Source organism: Pseudochaenichthys georgianus, chromosome 7 (assembly GCF_902827115.2).
Source record: "Pseudochaenichthys georgianus chromosome 7, fPseGeo1.2, whole genome shotgun sequence".
Taxonomy (NCBI): domain Eukaryota; kingdom Metazoa; phylum Chordata; class Actinopteri; order Perciformes; family Channichthyidae; genus Pseudochaenichthys; species Pseudochaenichthys georgianus.
Genome location: NC_047509.1, coordinates 17,344,757 through 17,358,322, shown reverse-complemented (window position 1 = coordinate 17,358,322; position 13,566 = coordinate 17,344,757). Strand labels below are relative to the sequence as shown.

At 43.1% G+C, this 13,566-nt stretch overlaps 1 protein-coding gene across 1 annotated transcript; it reads right to left on the bottom strand.

Moving 5' to 3' along the window:
* Positions 1-5,190: 5,190 nt before the first annotated feature.
* Positions 5,191-12,912, bottom strand: LOC117449534 (transketolase-like). Its single transcript, XM_034087268.2, has 14 exons — positions 12,696-12,912; positions 10,131-10,248; positions 9,911-10,024; positions 9,698-9,795; positions 8,434-8,625; positions 7,893-8,020; positions 7,610-7,806; positions 7,306-7,470; positions 6,911-7,067; positions 6,702-6,832; positions 6,526-6,609; positions 6,311-6,407; positions 6,027-6,146; positions 5,191-5,872 (listed from the first exon to the last, which is right to left on the bottom strand). The coding sequence occupies exons 1-14, from the start codon at positions 12,800-12,802 to the stop codon at positions 5,700-5,702; spliced, it is 1,881 nt and encodes a 626-aa protein (XP_033943159.1). The 5' UTR covers positions 12,803-12,912; the 3' UTR covers positions 5,191-5,699.
* Between the last annotated feature and the right edge of the window lie 654 nt (positions 12,913-13,566).

Here is a 13,566-nt window from a genome sequence, read left to right as displayed (position 1 = left end):
AAACGCCCCTATAGGAAACGCCTCCTTGCTGCGGTCTGCAGCCAGACCCATCTCGAAAAAAGGGGGTAAAATGTAAAAAAAAAAGATAATATATGTTTTTTTAGATGTTATTAATAATTGCATATCTATCAATCTATGTGTCCTTTGATGCCCAATTGTTTAATATATAAAAAAAAAATTAAACAACACGACCGCCCTTCAAGCCAATCATTACATTACATTGCATTTAGCTGACGCTTTTATCCAAAGCGACTTACAATAAGTACATTCGACCAGGAAGACACAACCTTGAAGAAAACAGAATCATATAAGTACATCAGGTTTCATCGAGCCAAGCATTTCAAGTGCTACTCAACTGGCTATAGATAAGCCAGTCCTTTATTAGTATATAAGTGCTCTGTTAGCAGTTCTTTGTTAGTAATTCTATCGCTCGAGGTGGAGTCGAAAGAGATGAGTTTTCAGTCTGTGCCGGAAGGTGTGTAAGCTTTCTGCTGTCCTGATGTCAATGGGGAGCTCATTCCATCATTTTGGAGCCAGGATAGCAAACCCATGTGTTTTTGCTGATGGGAACTTGGGTCCCCCTCGCAGCGAGGGTGCAGCGAGTCGTTTGGCTGATGCAGAGCGTAGTGCACGCACTGGGGTGTACAGTGTAACCATGTCCTGGATGTAGGAAGGGCCAGATCCATTTGCAGCATGGTATGCAAGTACCAGTGTCTTGAAGTGAATTCTAGCAGTTACCGGGAGCGGAGGAGCGGAGTGGTGTGGGAAAATGTAGGAAGGTTGAAGACCAGACGAGCCGCTGCATTCTGGATGAGCTGCAGAGGTCGGATGGCACATGCAGGTAGACCAGCCAGGAGGGAGTTGCAGTAGTCTAGGCGTGAGGTGACGAGAGCCTGGACCAGAAGCTGCGTCGCTTTCTGGGTCAGCTGGGGACGTATCTTCCTGATGTCGTAAAGTGTGTATCTGCAGCAACGGGTTGTAGCAGCGATGTTTGCAGTGAAGGACAGGTTGTTATCGAGGGTTTTAACAGTTGGATCAGGATATTGAGGTGTTTCCTTGCAGTCTGGGTCGGGGAAACAACAGAGGTGCCGATGTTGATAGTCAGGTCAAGAGTGGGACAATCTTTTCCCAGAAGGAAAAGCAGTTCAGTTTTGTCAAGGTTGAGCTTGAGGTGATGAGCAGACATCCACTGAGAGATGTCAGCTAGACAAGCAGAGATGCGTGCGACGACCTGGGTCTCTGAGCGGGGAAAGGACAGAATTAATTGGGTGTCGTCAGCGTAGCAGTGGTATGAAAAACCATGCGGGCTAATGACAGATCCGAGTGAGTTTGTGTACAAGGAGAAGAGGAGGGGAACAAGAACAGAGCCCGGAGGGACCCCTGTAGTTAATTGACAAGGGTCGGACTCGGACCCTCTCCAAGTAACCCTGTAGGTACGGTCTTTGAGGTATGAGGTGAGGAGGGAAAGTGCAGAGCCTAAAACTCCAAGTTCTTGGAGAGCACGAAGGAGGATCTGATGGTTCACCGTGTCGAATGCAGCAATGGACAGGTCCAAAAGGATGATGACAGAGGAGAGGGATGCTGCTTTGGCAGTGTGCAGTTCCTCAGTGACAGCAATGAGAGCAGTTTCTGTGGAGTGACCTGCCTTGAAACCAGACTGGTGCAGATCCAGAAGGTTGTTCTGATGGAGATAACAGGAGAGTTGTTTAAAGACAGCGCGTTCAAGTGTTTTAGACAGGAACGGGAGTAGAGAGACAGGCCTGTAGTTTATAACATCAGACGGGTTGAGAGAGGGTTTCTTTAGGAGAGGGTTTACTCTTGCCTCCTTGAGACTGTTTGGAAAGTGACCAGAAGTTAGAGAAGTGTTGATGAAATGGGTGAGAAACGGTAGAATATCAGGAGCGATAGTCTGAAGGAGGTTTGAAGGGATAGGGTCCAGAGGACAGGTGGTAGGGCGGGCAGAGGTAATGAGGGTAAGAACCTCACTTGGCGAGAGAGGGGAAAAGGAGGTTAGTGTGCGGGTGGAAGGAGGGTCTGGTGACCCAGCGGTGAGTAAAGGTGAGTCAGAAAAAGAAGAGCGAATATCATCAACCTTTTTTTCAAAGTGGTTAACAAAGTCGCTTGACAGAAGTGAGGAGGGGGGAGGGGCTTTGGGAGGGTCCAAGAGGGTGGAGAAGATGGAAAATAGTTTTTTAGGATTGGAATAGGAAGATTGGATCTTATCTTGAAAGAAAGTGCTTTTTGCCTGAGAGATCGAAGCAGAGAAAGAGGAGAGGAGAGCCTGATAGGTTAGGAGGTCGTCGCGTTGTTTGGATTTCCACCGTTTCCGCTCTGCTGCCCTAAGGACGGTTCTATTAGCACGCAGTGCGTCATTTAGCCAGGGAGCAGGAGGGGACTGACGAGCCTGCCGAGATGTGAGAGGACAGAGAGAGTCCAGAGAGGATGAGAGAGTAGAGAGGAGAGTTTCTGCAGCAGAGTTTGGAGGCAGGAGTTGGAACGAGTCAGAGGAAGGGAGGGCTGAGAGCACCGATGAGGCAAAGGTAGAGGGGGAGAGGGAACGGAGGTAACTGCGGACAGATGCAGGATGAGAAGAGATTAGTTTGTTATGTTTGGAAAGGGGTAGAGAGAATGAAATGAAGAAGTGATCAGATGTGTGGAGCGGGTTTACAGAGAGGTTAGAAGTAGTGCAGTTCCTTGAGAATATGAGATCAAGGACATTGCCAGCTTTATGAGTTGGTGGGGACGGAGACAGCGAGAAAGCAAAGGCGGTTAACAGAGATGTTAGTTCGTCTATCTTCCCCGTCTGGAGGTTGAAGTCTCCGAGAAGTACAGCGGGAGGGCCAGTTTCAGGGATGTGTGAGAGGAGATTATCAAATTCCTCCAAGAAGTCCCCCAAGGCGCCTGGTGGACGGTAGAGAACAACAATGGTTAATTGTATAGGATGGATTACTGTGACAGCATGGAATTCAAAGGTGGAAGGAGTGCAGTTAGGTAGCTCGAAGAGGGAAAAGCTCTAATCAGAATCGAGCTGTCGCTACTGAGAGTGCTGAGTTGCTGTGTGAACACTAGCTAGCTATCTCCTGCTAAACGATCAAATGGACAAATATCTTAAAAGAAAAACACCATCTGACGATCAGAATGAAGATGTCCCGGCTGCAATTCAAAGCCACGGAATACCTGGCCGTCTAAAACTCGGAGGTATGAGCCATCATACATAAAGTTTGGTTTTACCGCGGCAAGTAAGAACGGCCGTGATGTACCTAAATGTGTTCTCTGCCTCGAGATCCTTGCCAACGAGTGTCTAAAGCAGTGTTTCTCAAACTTTTTCATACCAAGGACCACTTAACCAATAGATAAACACTCGCGGACCACCTAACTCCACAAATATAAAAAAACACAGTTTTTCTAGAACAGATTACAAATCGCCTGAAAATGGTACAAACAAGTGGCAACATGTGTGATGAAGGTGTTGTGCTGGGCCATATCATGCAATCGAAAGTTAAACTTAACCTTGCTCCATTGCGGAGATATCCCCGCGAGAATGCGGAAAACTTAAATTGATTAATTAATTTCAAATGTGAAATGTTACCAATATACTCACGGACCACTAGGGGGCGCTCTGCCGCGCTCGCGGACCACACTTTGAGAAGCACTGTTCTAAAGCCATCTAAACTTGATCGACATCTCAAACAAAAGCACCCAGCTGAAGCTAATAAAATAGACTTTTTTTTAAAAGAAAAGAAGAGCACCTAGTGATGCAATCGGCTACTTTTAAGCAGCCGTCCCTGAGCTGGCCTTGAAGGCATCATTTTTAGCATCATACCACATCGCCCGTGCAAAGAAACCGCACACAATAGGAGAGGATTTAATTCTACCAACTACCATCGATATTGTTCGGGAAATGCTAGGTGAGGATGCTGCCAGCAAAATCAACGCAGTACCACTCTCAGATAATTCTGTGAGCCGACGGATTGGTGACATGGCTCAAGATGTATCTGCTCAGCTTTTGGAGCAAGTGAGAGCTGGATGAGAGCATGGATGAGAGCATGGATGTAGCAAATGTCGCAGAATTGCTTGCATACATCAGATTTATTTCAGAAGACAACTTTGTTGAGGAAATATTATTTTGCAAAGCACTGGAAGGTAGGACCACATGAAGAGACATTTTCCAAGTTTTAGATGAGTACATCATCTCAAACGGACTTGACTGGTCTCGTTGTGTGGGTGTGTGCTCAGATGGGGCAGCGGCTATGACAGGCAAAAAAAGCGGAGTGACAGCTTTGATAAAGCAGAAGGCCCCAAATGTAGTGGCAACGCACTGCATGCTCCATCGGGAGGCACTTTTTGCTAAACGAATGGATGATGAACTACAGGAAGTTATACAAGTAGTGAATTTCATAAAAGCTCGGCCCTTAAAACACCGACTGTTCGCCATCTTCTGTAACGAGATGGTCGCAAAGTTTGAAGGGTTACTGCTCCATTCCAACGTGCGCTGGCTTTCCCGTGGGGCGGTGCTGAATCGTGTTTTTGAACTGCGAAGGGAGATCGGTGAATTCCTCTCTTCTGAAAATCATCAACTGGCTGGCCGTCTGGCCTATTCTTGTTGTTTTTAACAACTTTTTGGTTACTGTCATATAGTATTGTATACCCGTTTTTCATTTAGTCTCATTAATAACTATAATGGTCATATCAAGGTGTGCCTTAACCTCACTGAGGTTATTTGAACCTCTCAGTAGAGCTCTCTTCCACCTGGTTGTAGAAAAGCGCTTTAAATTCGTTAGCATAGCTAGCTAACCAGATGCTAATAACAACCGATCGCCACTGTGCTTACAACTAAAGACACAGCCACGCAAACACTGCGGCTCCTTATGGGTACTGCAATATTTGAAGGGCTGGAGCGGCGTTCCGGTGCTCTCTGTCAGCACTCCTTTCAGACGAGACATATACCACGTGAAGACACGGTACGCTCGTGTTGTGTTCAAGTAACCTGTCCTTGGCCAGGAAAAACAGGTACTCGCTTGTTTAATCTATTTAAGTGATATTCTCCAAACTAATGGAATATCTGTGCAAAATTGCACCGCAATAGTAGATTGATAGATACTCGAGTCTGGCCCAATGTGGTGGACTTTCACTTCGCCACCCATTGAACCACTTCGCTAGAGGGCGGTAAAAAATACTAACACAATGGCATTGGGTTAATTATTTTTTATTCAGCACAACACATGACCTGTGACCTGTAACGCCAGTAACTTTGTGTGGGCCCATGAAGCCAGGAATCTTTAGAGGAATGCTCAAACGGTTCAAAACTAAAAAATGTTTAACAATTTCACACTGGATCTGAAAGTAGTGTAGCTCCAACACAGCTAAGCTTCAAAAGCTGTCAACGAAAACAACCGCAAAACTGGTCTGGAACATTAGATTTAAGACAAACAGTAACAGTGCTTCTTAAGAAACAAAAAAAGGAGGCCAGTCAAGAGAAAAGACATGATGCATGGTTGTAAGGAATGTAAATGGTAACACAGAACAGAAGCCATGACGGTTCACAATGGATCAGGTTTTTAAATCTGTAAAGATACCGAGTTTACAGTATTAAGTGATGTCAGAGCTACAGTGAAGACACCGTTTTGAAAACATAATACAACTAAGACGAGGCATACGTTTTGTTGTGAGGTTACAGTGCAGGAGACGAGGTGCAGTCCTTAGTTAGCAAAGGTCTGACGCACGGCGTTAGCAATGTGCTTGGCGCTGATGCCGAACATGTCGAGCAGCTCTGTGGACTTCCCACTGCGGGGAACACCGGAAACTGCAAGCCGGGTCACAACAATGCCTGGCTCCCCGCCCACAGCTGACAGAACGGCTTCACCAAGACCACCTGGACAGAGGAGACATACCATCACCACAAGGGACAACTACTAATGGACCCTGGTAGATTGAGGAATAACTTTGCACAAAACACCACCACTGATACATATTATATTGAATTATTTCAATGTAAAAAGGGCATATAGAAACAGAAATCAACCCACCCTCCTTGTAGTGGTCCTCCACAGTGATGATCTGTCCCTTTGTGGCTCTGGCACTTGCCACAATAGTAGCGGCATCCAGAGGCTTAATGGTGAACGGGTCGATCACACGGATGTTCTTCCCTAAAAAGTTCATGAGCAAATCGATACTTTGTTATTAAGGGGATGCAGGTCATCAGCTGTGTGGTTAGCTGGTATAGTATAATAAACATGACAGTTAGGTGTGGTGCTTATAAATGTCAGGCTTAATGTCTACATCTATCCATCAGAGGGCAGTGTGTGTTCACCTTCACTGGCCAGCATGTCTGCAGCAGCAAGGGCCTCATGCAGAGTCACACCAGCTCCAATCACAGTAACGCAATCATTGTCAGACTGGCGCACCACCTGTTAGGCAGACATTTAAACATACATTAATGCTCTGTTGTCCATTCCAATTGCTTTTTTGTTGCTAAAAGCTACATATAATAACAATGGAGTGTAAAATAATTGTATTGATCATCACCTTGGCTATGCCCACTTCAAACTTCTCATCTGGAGAGTAGATGACTGCATTGTCTGGTCTGCTGGTACGGATGAAACAGATACCCTGGAAATGTAGAGAGATGATAAGAATGATACTCCAGCAATGTTAAGACAACATATTGGACACCATGTTCTACCACAAGGTGGCCTACCCACCTTTGTGTTGGCTGAGAGCTCAACAGCTCTCTCTGTGGAAACTGCATCACTGGGGTAAAACACAGTGCATGTTGGGATAGCACGGAAAATGGCCAAGTCCTCCAGAGCCATCTGGGAAGGACCGTCCTCCCCTGAAGGCAGAGAAGATCAGTCAGGTACAGGGAACACTCACTTTGCCCTGTGACAAATCAAATGACTCTTGAGCTTACCGATGGAGACTCCGCAGTGGGAGCCGACCAGGTTCACATTGGACTGGGAGATGGCTCCCATACGGATCTGGTCATAGCCTCTGGAGAAGAAGGCGGCAAACGTGCTGGCAAATGCAACCGTGCGGTCCCGGGTGGCGCAGCCAATGGCCACTCCCACCTGCAGCAGCAAGTTAAGACATCAGTTAGCATTACCCTTGATAACGGAAGTGAGAGGATGGGATTATCATGCTAGAGAACGAATAGAAACAGATTATTAGTTTAGCAGATTATGGGAGTGAAGCGTTAAATCTGAACTATATTTATCCCTTTTCATAAATTGTAGTTAATCATTTGGTCCCTTAGCAAATGCAAAAACCCCTTTAAAAATCCCCCGTGAAGACGTAAACATTGCGTACCATGTTCTGCTCAGCGATGAAGCACTCAATGTAGCGGTCAGGGAAGGCCTTCTTGAAGGTTTCTGAGAAGGTGGAGTTTTTAGTGTCTCCATCCAGGGCCACCACTCTCTTGCTTGCCTCGCCCAGTTTGGCAAGTGCCACGCCATATGCACGCCTTGTTGCCATCTGACGGAGAAGGAAGGAAATGAGTGGAAAGACAGATAGACAAAAACCATTACCATATGCACTTCAGGTGTTTCAAAATCTAGTCTGCTCACACTAGCCAGCATAAAAAAGGGAACACAATTGACCAGTGTTTAGGTACCTTTTCTCCCTTCTTGTATGCCGGGGGTGAAAGCAGGGCGATGGGGCTGAGGTCTGCGGGTTCAGTGTCTTCTTTGGGAAGCTCAGGGCACAGGGTCTTGTTGGGGACCTGGATCTGAGCCTTCAGCTCCTTCAGGAGGCCGTCCACCTTGTCCTTGGGGATGGGCTTTCCATGCCAGTTGTCAAGATCCTCAATATCTACAGCCAAGGAATGAACAAGCCTCAAATGTATGTCGGAGACTAAAATAATAGTAAAATAATTCTCATATGAAAGCCACACTTACTTTTGAGTCCTTTGCCCTTGAATGTTTTGGCAACAATGCAGGTGGGTTTGTCTTTGACCTGCTTAGCCTGCCAGAAAGCTTTGCACAGCTCCTCCACATCGTGTCCATCCACAACATACGTGTTCCATCTGCAAAAACAGGGCATAGCTTTAAAATCACCCCAGCAATTATTAACCCAAAAAACAGGGATGTATGAACTTTGGAACATGCATGTTGAGTGCTTATTAACTGGTAAGCAGAGATTTAAACTGGACAAAAAAAAAGAGGCGTTGAGGACAAAGGAGGGTGTAGAAAATCAAGCAAGCATGTGAAAATGCAATTTCAGAGATATAGAAGTTTCACAAATCAATATAAAAAAACAACTTCCACACAGACAGATACACTATACAAATATGACAACGGTTACATTTGATAGTATATTAAGAGGCATTTTTTAAATAACTGCTTTCATATCATAATATTTCATAGTTCATAGGAAACATGATATGAAAGCCGTTATTTAAAAAATGTATAACGTATAAAGTGGAGTTTTGGCACTGACCCGAAGGCTTCGCAGCGCTTGCGGTAGACCTCCATGTCGTGCTTCAGGGGAGCGGCCTCGCTCTGACCGAGCCGGTTGACATCTATGATGGCCACCAGGTTGTCCAGCTTGTAGTACGAGGCGAAGGCCATGGCCTCCCACACTGAGCCCTCTGAGCACTCTCCATCTCCCATCATGCAGTATACGCGGTAACTGCAACACAATGTATAAACCGGAATATTAGTGTGATTTAACAAATGTAACAGTTAACCATAACACGGAAGCTGCTGAAAAGGTCTGTCAAGTTAGATTACCAAAGGGAAGTTAAAGGCCAGAACACAGGGCTGCAGAAGTTCTAACCCAGTTCAGAATAAAAGTAGCCTTGAGTGAGTGATATTACATAAGATACAAGTCAGACAAACTTAAATGGAAGAAGCAATTCATACCATCTTTACACTAAAGTTGAAAAGTAACAGTTGCATCCTATTATCTACCAAAACCCAGACAATCTTGAATCTTGATTTTCACCAATGAATTAAAATAAGAAACTATTGAACTGGAGCGCTTACATTTGGAGCAAATAAGATAAATAAGGCGTTAATCTCAGGGACATAAATCACTCAGTAAAATGCTTGCTAATTTAGAGTATTATACTGATGGCTTAACTGCAGGCTCCTGTCACTACTGCAGGTTTGCTCTGTTAACCTGATTTCAGAGCAGCACAGGCACAACTTAAAAAGGAAACGGATACCTGCCTGCAAGTCTAGGCACATGTATGACATTTAAAGAATTCCAGAAAGAGTCTAGTTTCAGTATAAAGTACTAGAGAACCCCTGCACATCCACCTCGAACTTAAAGGTAGGGTAGGCAATTCTCTTCAGAAACACTTTGTTATATTCCATGGAATTCTCTTAACATCCCGACAGCAATGAATAAATGAAATGCTTTGACAATAAATATATACAAATATTTCTGTCAGCCTTCCATCTCGTGCACAAACTTATCTCGCGCCCTCATTGGTCATGTGCGCGTTCATGTGTGTTGGAGGAGGGGCTCTGTAAAGAAGTCTGAAGGAAGGGGCAGATTTTTTTCGGTTGTGTACTTTCAACTTCTTGCGCACTCGAGCTGGTTTCTCAAATTACCTACCCTACCTTTACGGTAATAAAAAGGATGCGGTTTGACTAATGCTGAAGACTGACTGTTTCAGATCACTGTAAACCAGTTTAAAAAGCAGGATAAGAATTATTGCAAGTCAATTAATCCTTTGATGTTAATAAATATATACCTTGATTTGTCAAAGTATTTGCCAGTGTAGGCTATCCCGCAGGAAGCCCCGAGACCCTGTCCCAGAGATCCTGTAGCCACGTCCACAAAGGCCAGTTTCTGGTGAATAGTAAAGGGGGAGAAAGTTATACTTTATATATAAAATTAACTTCTAGACTATATTCTGTTTCCCAATTAAACATGAATACCATAAAATAACAAGATTGTGACTTACTGGGGTGGGGTGGCCCTCCAGGTCAGAGTCGATCTTGCGCAGGTTGAGCAGATCAGACTCCTTCACGTAGCCGGCCTCGGCCCAGGCAGCGTACAGGATGGGTGCAGCATGGCCCTAGAAACGGAGAGGATAGTCTTTGAAGACAATAGCAATACCAAAGATAATTTGTTCTGACCAAGTTAAGAATATCAGTCTCTCATAAGAAGAAAAAATAACCAACCTTTGAGAGCACAAAGCGGTCGTTGCACTGGTTACGAGGGTCTTCGGCTTTATAACGCATGGTGTTGAAGAAGAGCACAGACATGAGCTCTGCTGCACTGCAGCAGGATGTGGGGTGCCTGGGGAGAGGAGAATATATGTACTTTAAATAAAACATCACAGGAAAAATACAATTATTTAGATCCAAATCGTGCATATATACATGCATGTGTTGCTACATTCAGGAAACCGCACACTTGGTTTTAGTTTGACAAACGGTAATTTCTGAAAAGGCATTCAAACGGATACATTTAAGAAGCAATTATTTACAAATGTTCAAAACCTCACATATTTTGGTATTAGAACCACGCATGAAAATATAATGTTAATCTCTTAACATGATATCACTTATATATTTTCACACTCTAGTGCAATTATATATATTTTTTTTTTTAAAAGTACATTTGTGAAGCTGTTAGTTGCAGCATAGTGGTTCAATTATTGTAAGCGACATGTTTAGAAATCCCACATTTCTCAAAAACATAGTTACTTCCCTAAGTGGGTTAAATCACAAATGCCATTTTGTTCATGCTGGAACATGTTTTGTTATCGAACACACATGATGTTCGTTGTTATATTTCACAATCAAAAACCCAGTGCTCTGTTTACCCAATTTCCTTTTGTTGAGTGATAACCTGCCGAAAAATAGACTTAAGTAAATTCATAAAAGCCGTTATCAAAGCAATCAGATACTTGTGTTTAATGCTCCATATCAATAAAATAATGACAACAGGTGTTGAGTGGTGGATGTCAAAAGTCAAAAGCATCTTTGTTAAGGGAAACAGAATCACATCTTCAGTTTCCTCATTGTCCGGAAGTTCAGGTAACAGTTCTTCCATTTCTTTGTCAGTTGATACAAGGAAGTACCAAAAACCGGTTCACCAACAAACATTTCCTTTCTGAAGGTTTAAGTTGCACAAGTTTACTGGGTTATTACACAATTCTGGGGTTTTTGGAGAATGCAGAGCAAATACAATGAATCCTTTTAATGATACTATGGAGAACTCTGAACATGATGAACATGGCCAGGTGATTGTCAGATGATACATTTGAATTGTATCAAACTTTACAATCTTTGTAATCAATTTTCTAATTAAATGAGCAGTAATCATACAGTAAAGTGAATAATATACAATTTTTTTAGGAACAAACGTAAAAGGCCTAGACATTAGAAACAACTAAAGACTTAGACAACTACAGAATATTCTTTTAACACATTTAAATATTTAATAGAAAGATTTCTTCTAATGATAAACCGCCGTGTTCTCAAACATGTATTCTGTTTGAGAACACGTGTGTTTTAACTGGATGTCAAATGGTTCATGCTAAATACATTATTTTGTGCAGTCTTAAATTCTGTCAATTCTATAAACTTCAAATCGCGAGACTTTAAAACAGTATGTTTGTATAACGGGGTGAAAGAAAAGCTTTGGTGCTTAAAGAACAATTGGAAAATGTGGCGCATTTTGTCCTTTTGTGTACTGGGTGCTAATAAACAAGACAACGAATGAAATAAACTATAAAAGTGTTGCATAAAGAAACTTATTTTCTGTAAAAAGCTAAATAAGACAACAATTATATAGTTAAAAACCTTCCTGCACAGAGGTTTAACAGATGAACATGATAGTATGGTACATGTGACAGCCAGCTAATGAGTGTCAACTGAGAGTCTTCCAAAACGCATTATGTCAATTACAGGCAGTGTTGATGCATTGTGAAAGAGTAGATTGCAGTTGTAATGTTCTGGGTGTAGAATAGGCCGAACACAGAATACTATGGGGCAAAGGGCAGCCTTCATAATCTCAGTGTTAGTTACACCCCTGCAATAAGGAAACCCTGGAAACTGTTCCCGCATGCGGATTACCAGGTTCACTCCATAGTGACAATGGGAGGAGGAGGACTGCAGGAGGTCAAAACTACAGGTGACCATTTGACGTGTGTGTCTACTGTCTATCATACCTGACAGATTCACTTGAAAGAAGTTCAAACTATTGTGTGTGCATATGCATCTCTCTTGCATTTGAACACGCAGCTGCTTTAAATTAAAGTGTGAAACTGACCACGAGATTCCCCCTGCATGATCATGTGGTTTCTTGTTAGCTAGAAGCAGGCTGTTGCTATAACGACATATTTCATCTAGCAACCTTGCTAGTAACATTACAGAGTTATAAAAGAGAATGAATTATCAGCTCAATAGCACTGAAGACTACTGTATCCAAACTTATTATTGATACAGACCCTGCCATTTGGTTTCATTTATGGCACAAACTGTTAGCTTATGCTAGCCTAAGCATTGACTAAAGACCTAGACACATTTAGCTCAAAGTGTTTATGAAACAGTTAGCATAAGTACTTGCTAGCTGTCTGCTTTGGCCGGTCTTTGCACGGTCTGCACCGCGTGAAGATAATCCGCTGCACGTGTAGACCCCGCAGGTAAAGTGAACTACAGTAACGCTACTAACTGAATACTTTTCTCATGTGTAACGTAATATTAACAAACAAGCCACTGTAACTTTGAATGACTTACCCAGAGTTGGAGGCGCATGTCGCCTTGATGGAGTTGATCCTGAGCTTGTTAGCGATGTCTTGCAGTCCCTGCAGGGTTTTCTCATCGGGTTTGTGGTAGCTAGTCATGGTTGCTGGATTGTTTCTTGAGAACAGCGCTTGCTAAATTGCCAGGTTTGTAGGTTCAAAGCTGCGCCACGCCGCTGCTAGCTGCCCAAGTACAACGGAGGAGGAAGGGAAGAGAGGACGGGATTTATGAACCCTCTCTCAGACACGCCCACCTGACCCAGTCATTGGAGGAACAGTATGGGGCTAGTTACGCACGAGACGTTTCCTTCAGGACTCATGTTCAGCCCATTAAAGTTACACACATAACACACATAACGCTTTTCATTTCCTTTTCAATGAGCAAATCACTGTGGACGTGAAACACGAGTATTAATACAGATAGACACAATGCAAAAGACAGTTGAGTAGTTATGGCTTTGTTTTTGAAATTATCATGAACAACTGAAATTGCATCCACCACTTTGAAGACATAAGGCAAGGCAAGTTTATTTATATAGCACTTTTCAACACAAGGCAATTCAAAGTGCTTTACAAAAAAAACAAAAAACGAAATACATTAAGAAAATGGCATTTAAAATCAGTCATTAAAAATAAAAGCTAATAAAATAAACATAAAAAGAAAAAATACATAGATAAAAGTTACAGTGCAGTCTAAGATATGAATAGTTCAATTAAAAGCAGCGACAAAAAGAAAAGTCTTCAGCCTGGATTTAAACGTAGTAAGAGTTGCAGCGGACCTGCAGGTTTCTGGGAGTTTGTTCCAGATATTTGGAGCATAATAACTGAACGCTGCTTAAAATGGGCAATATTTTCAAAGAGGGGAC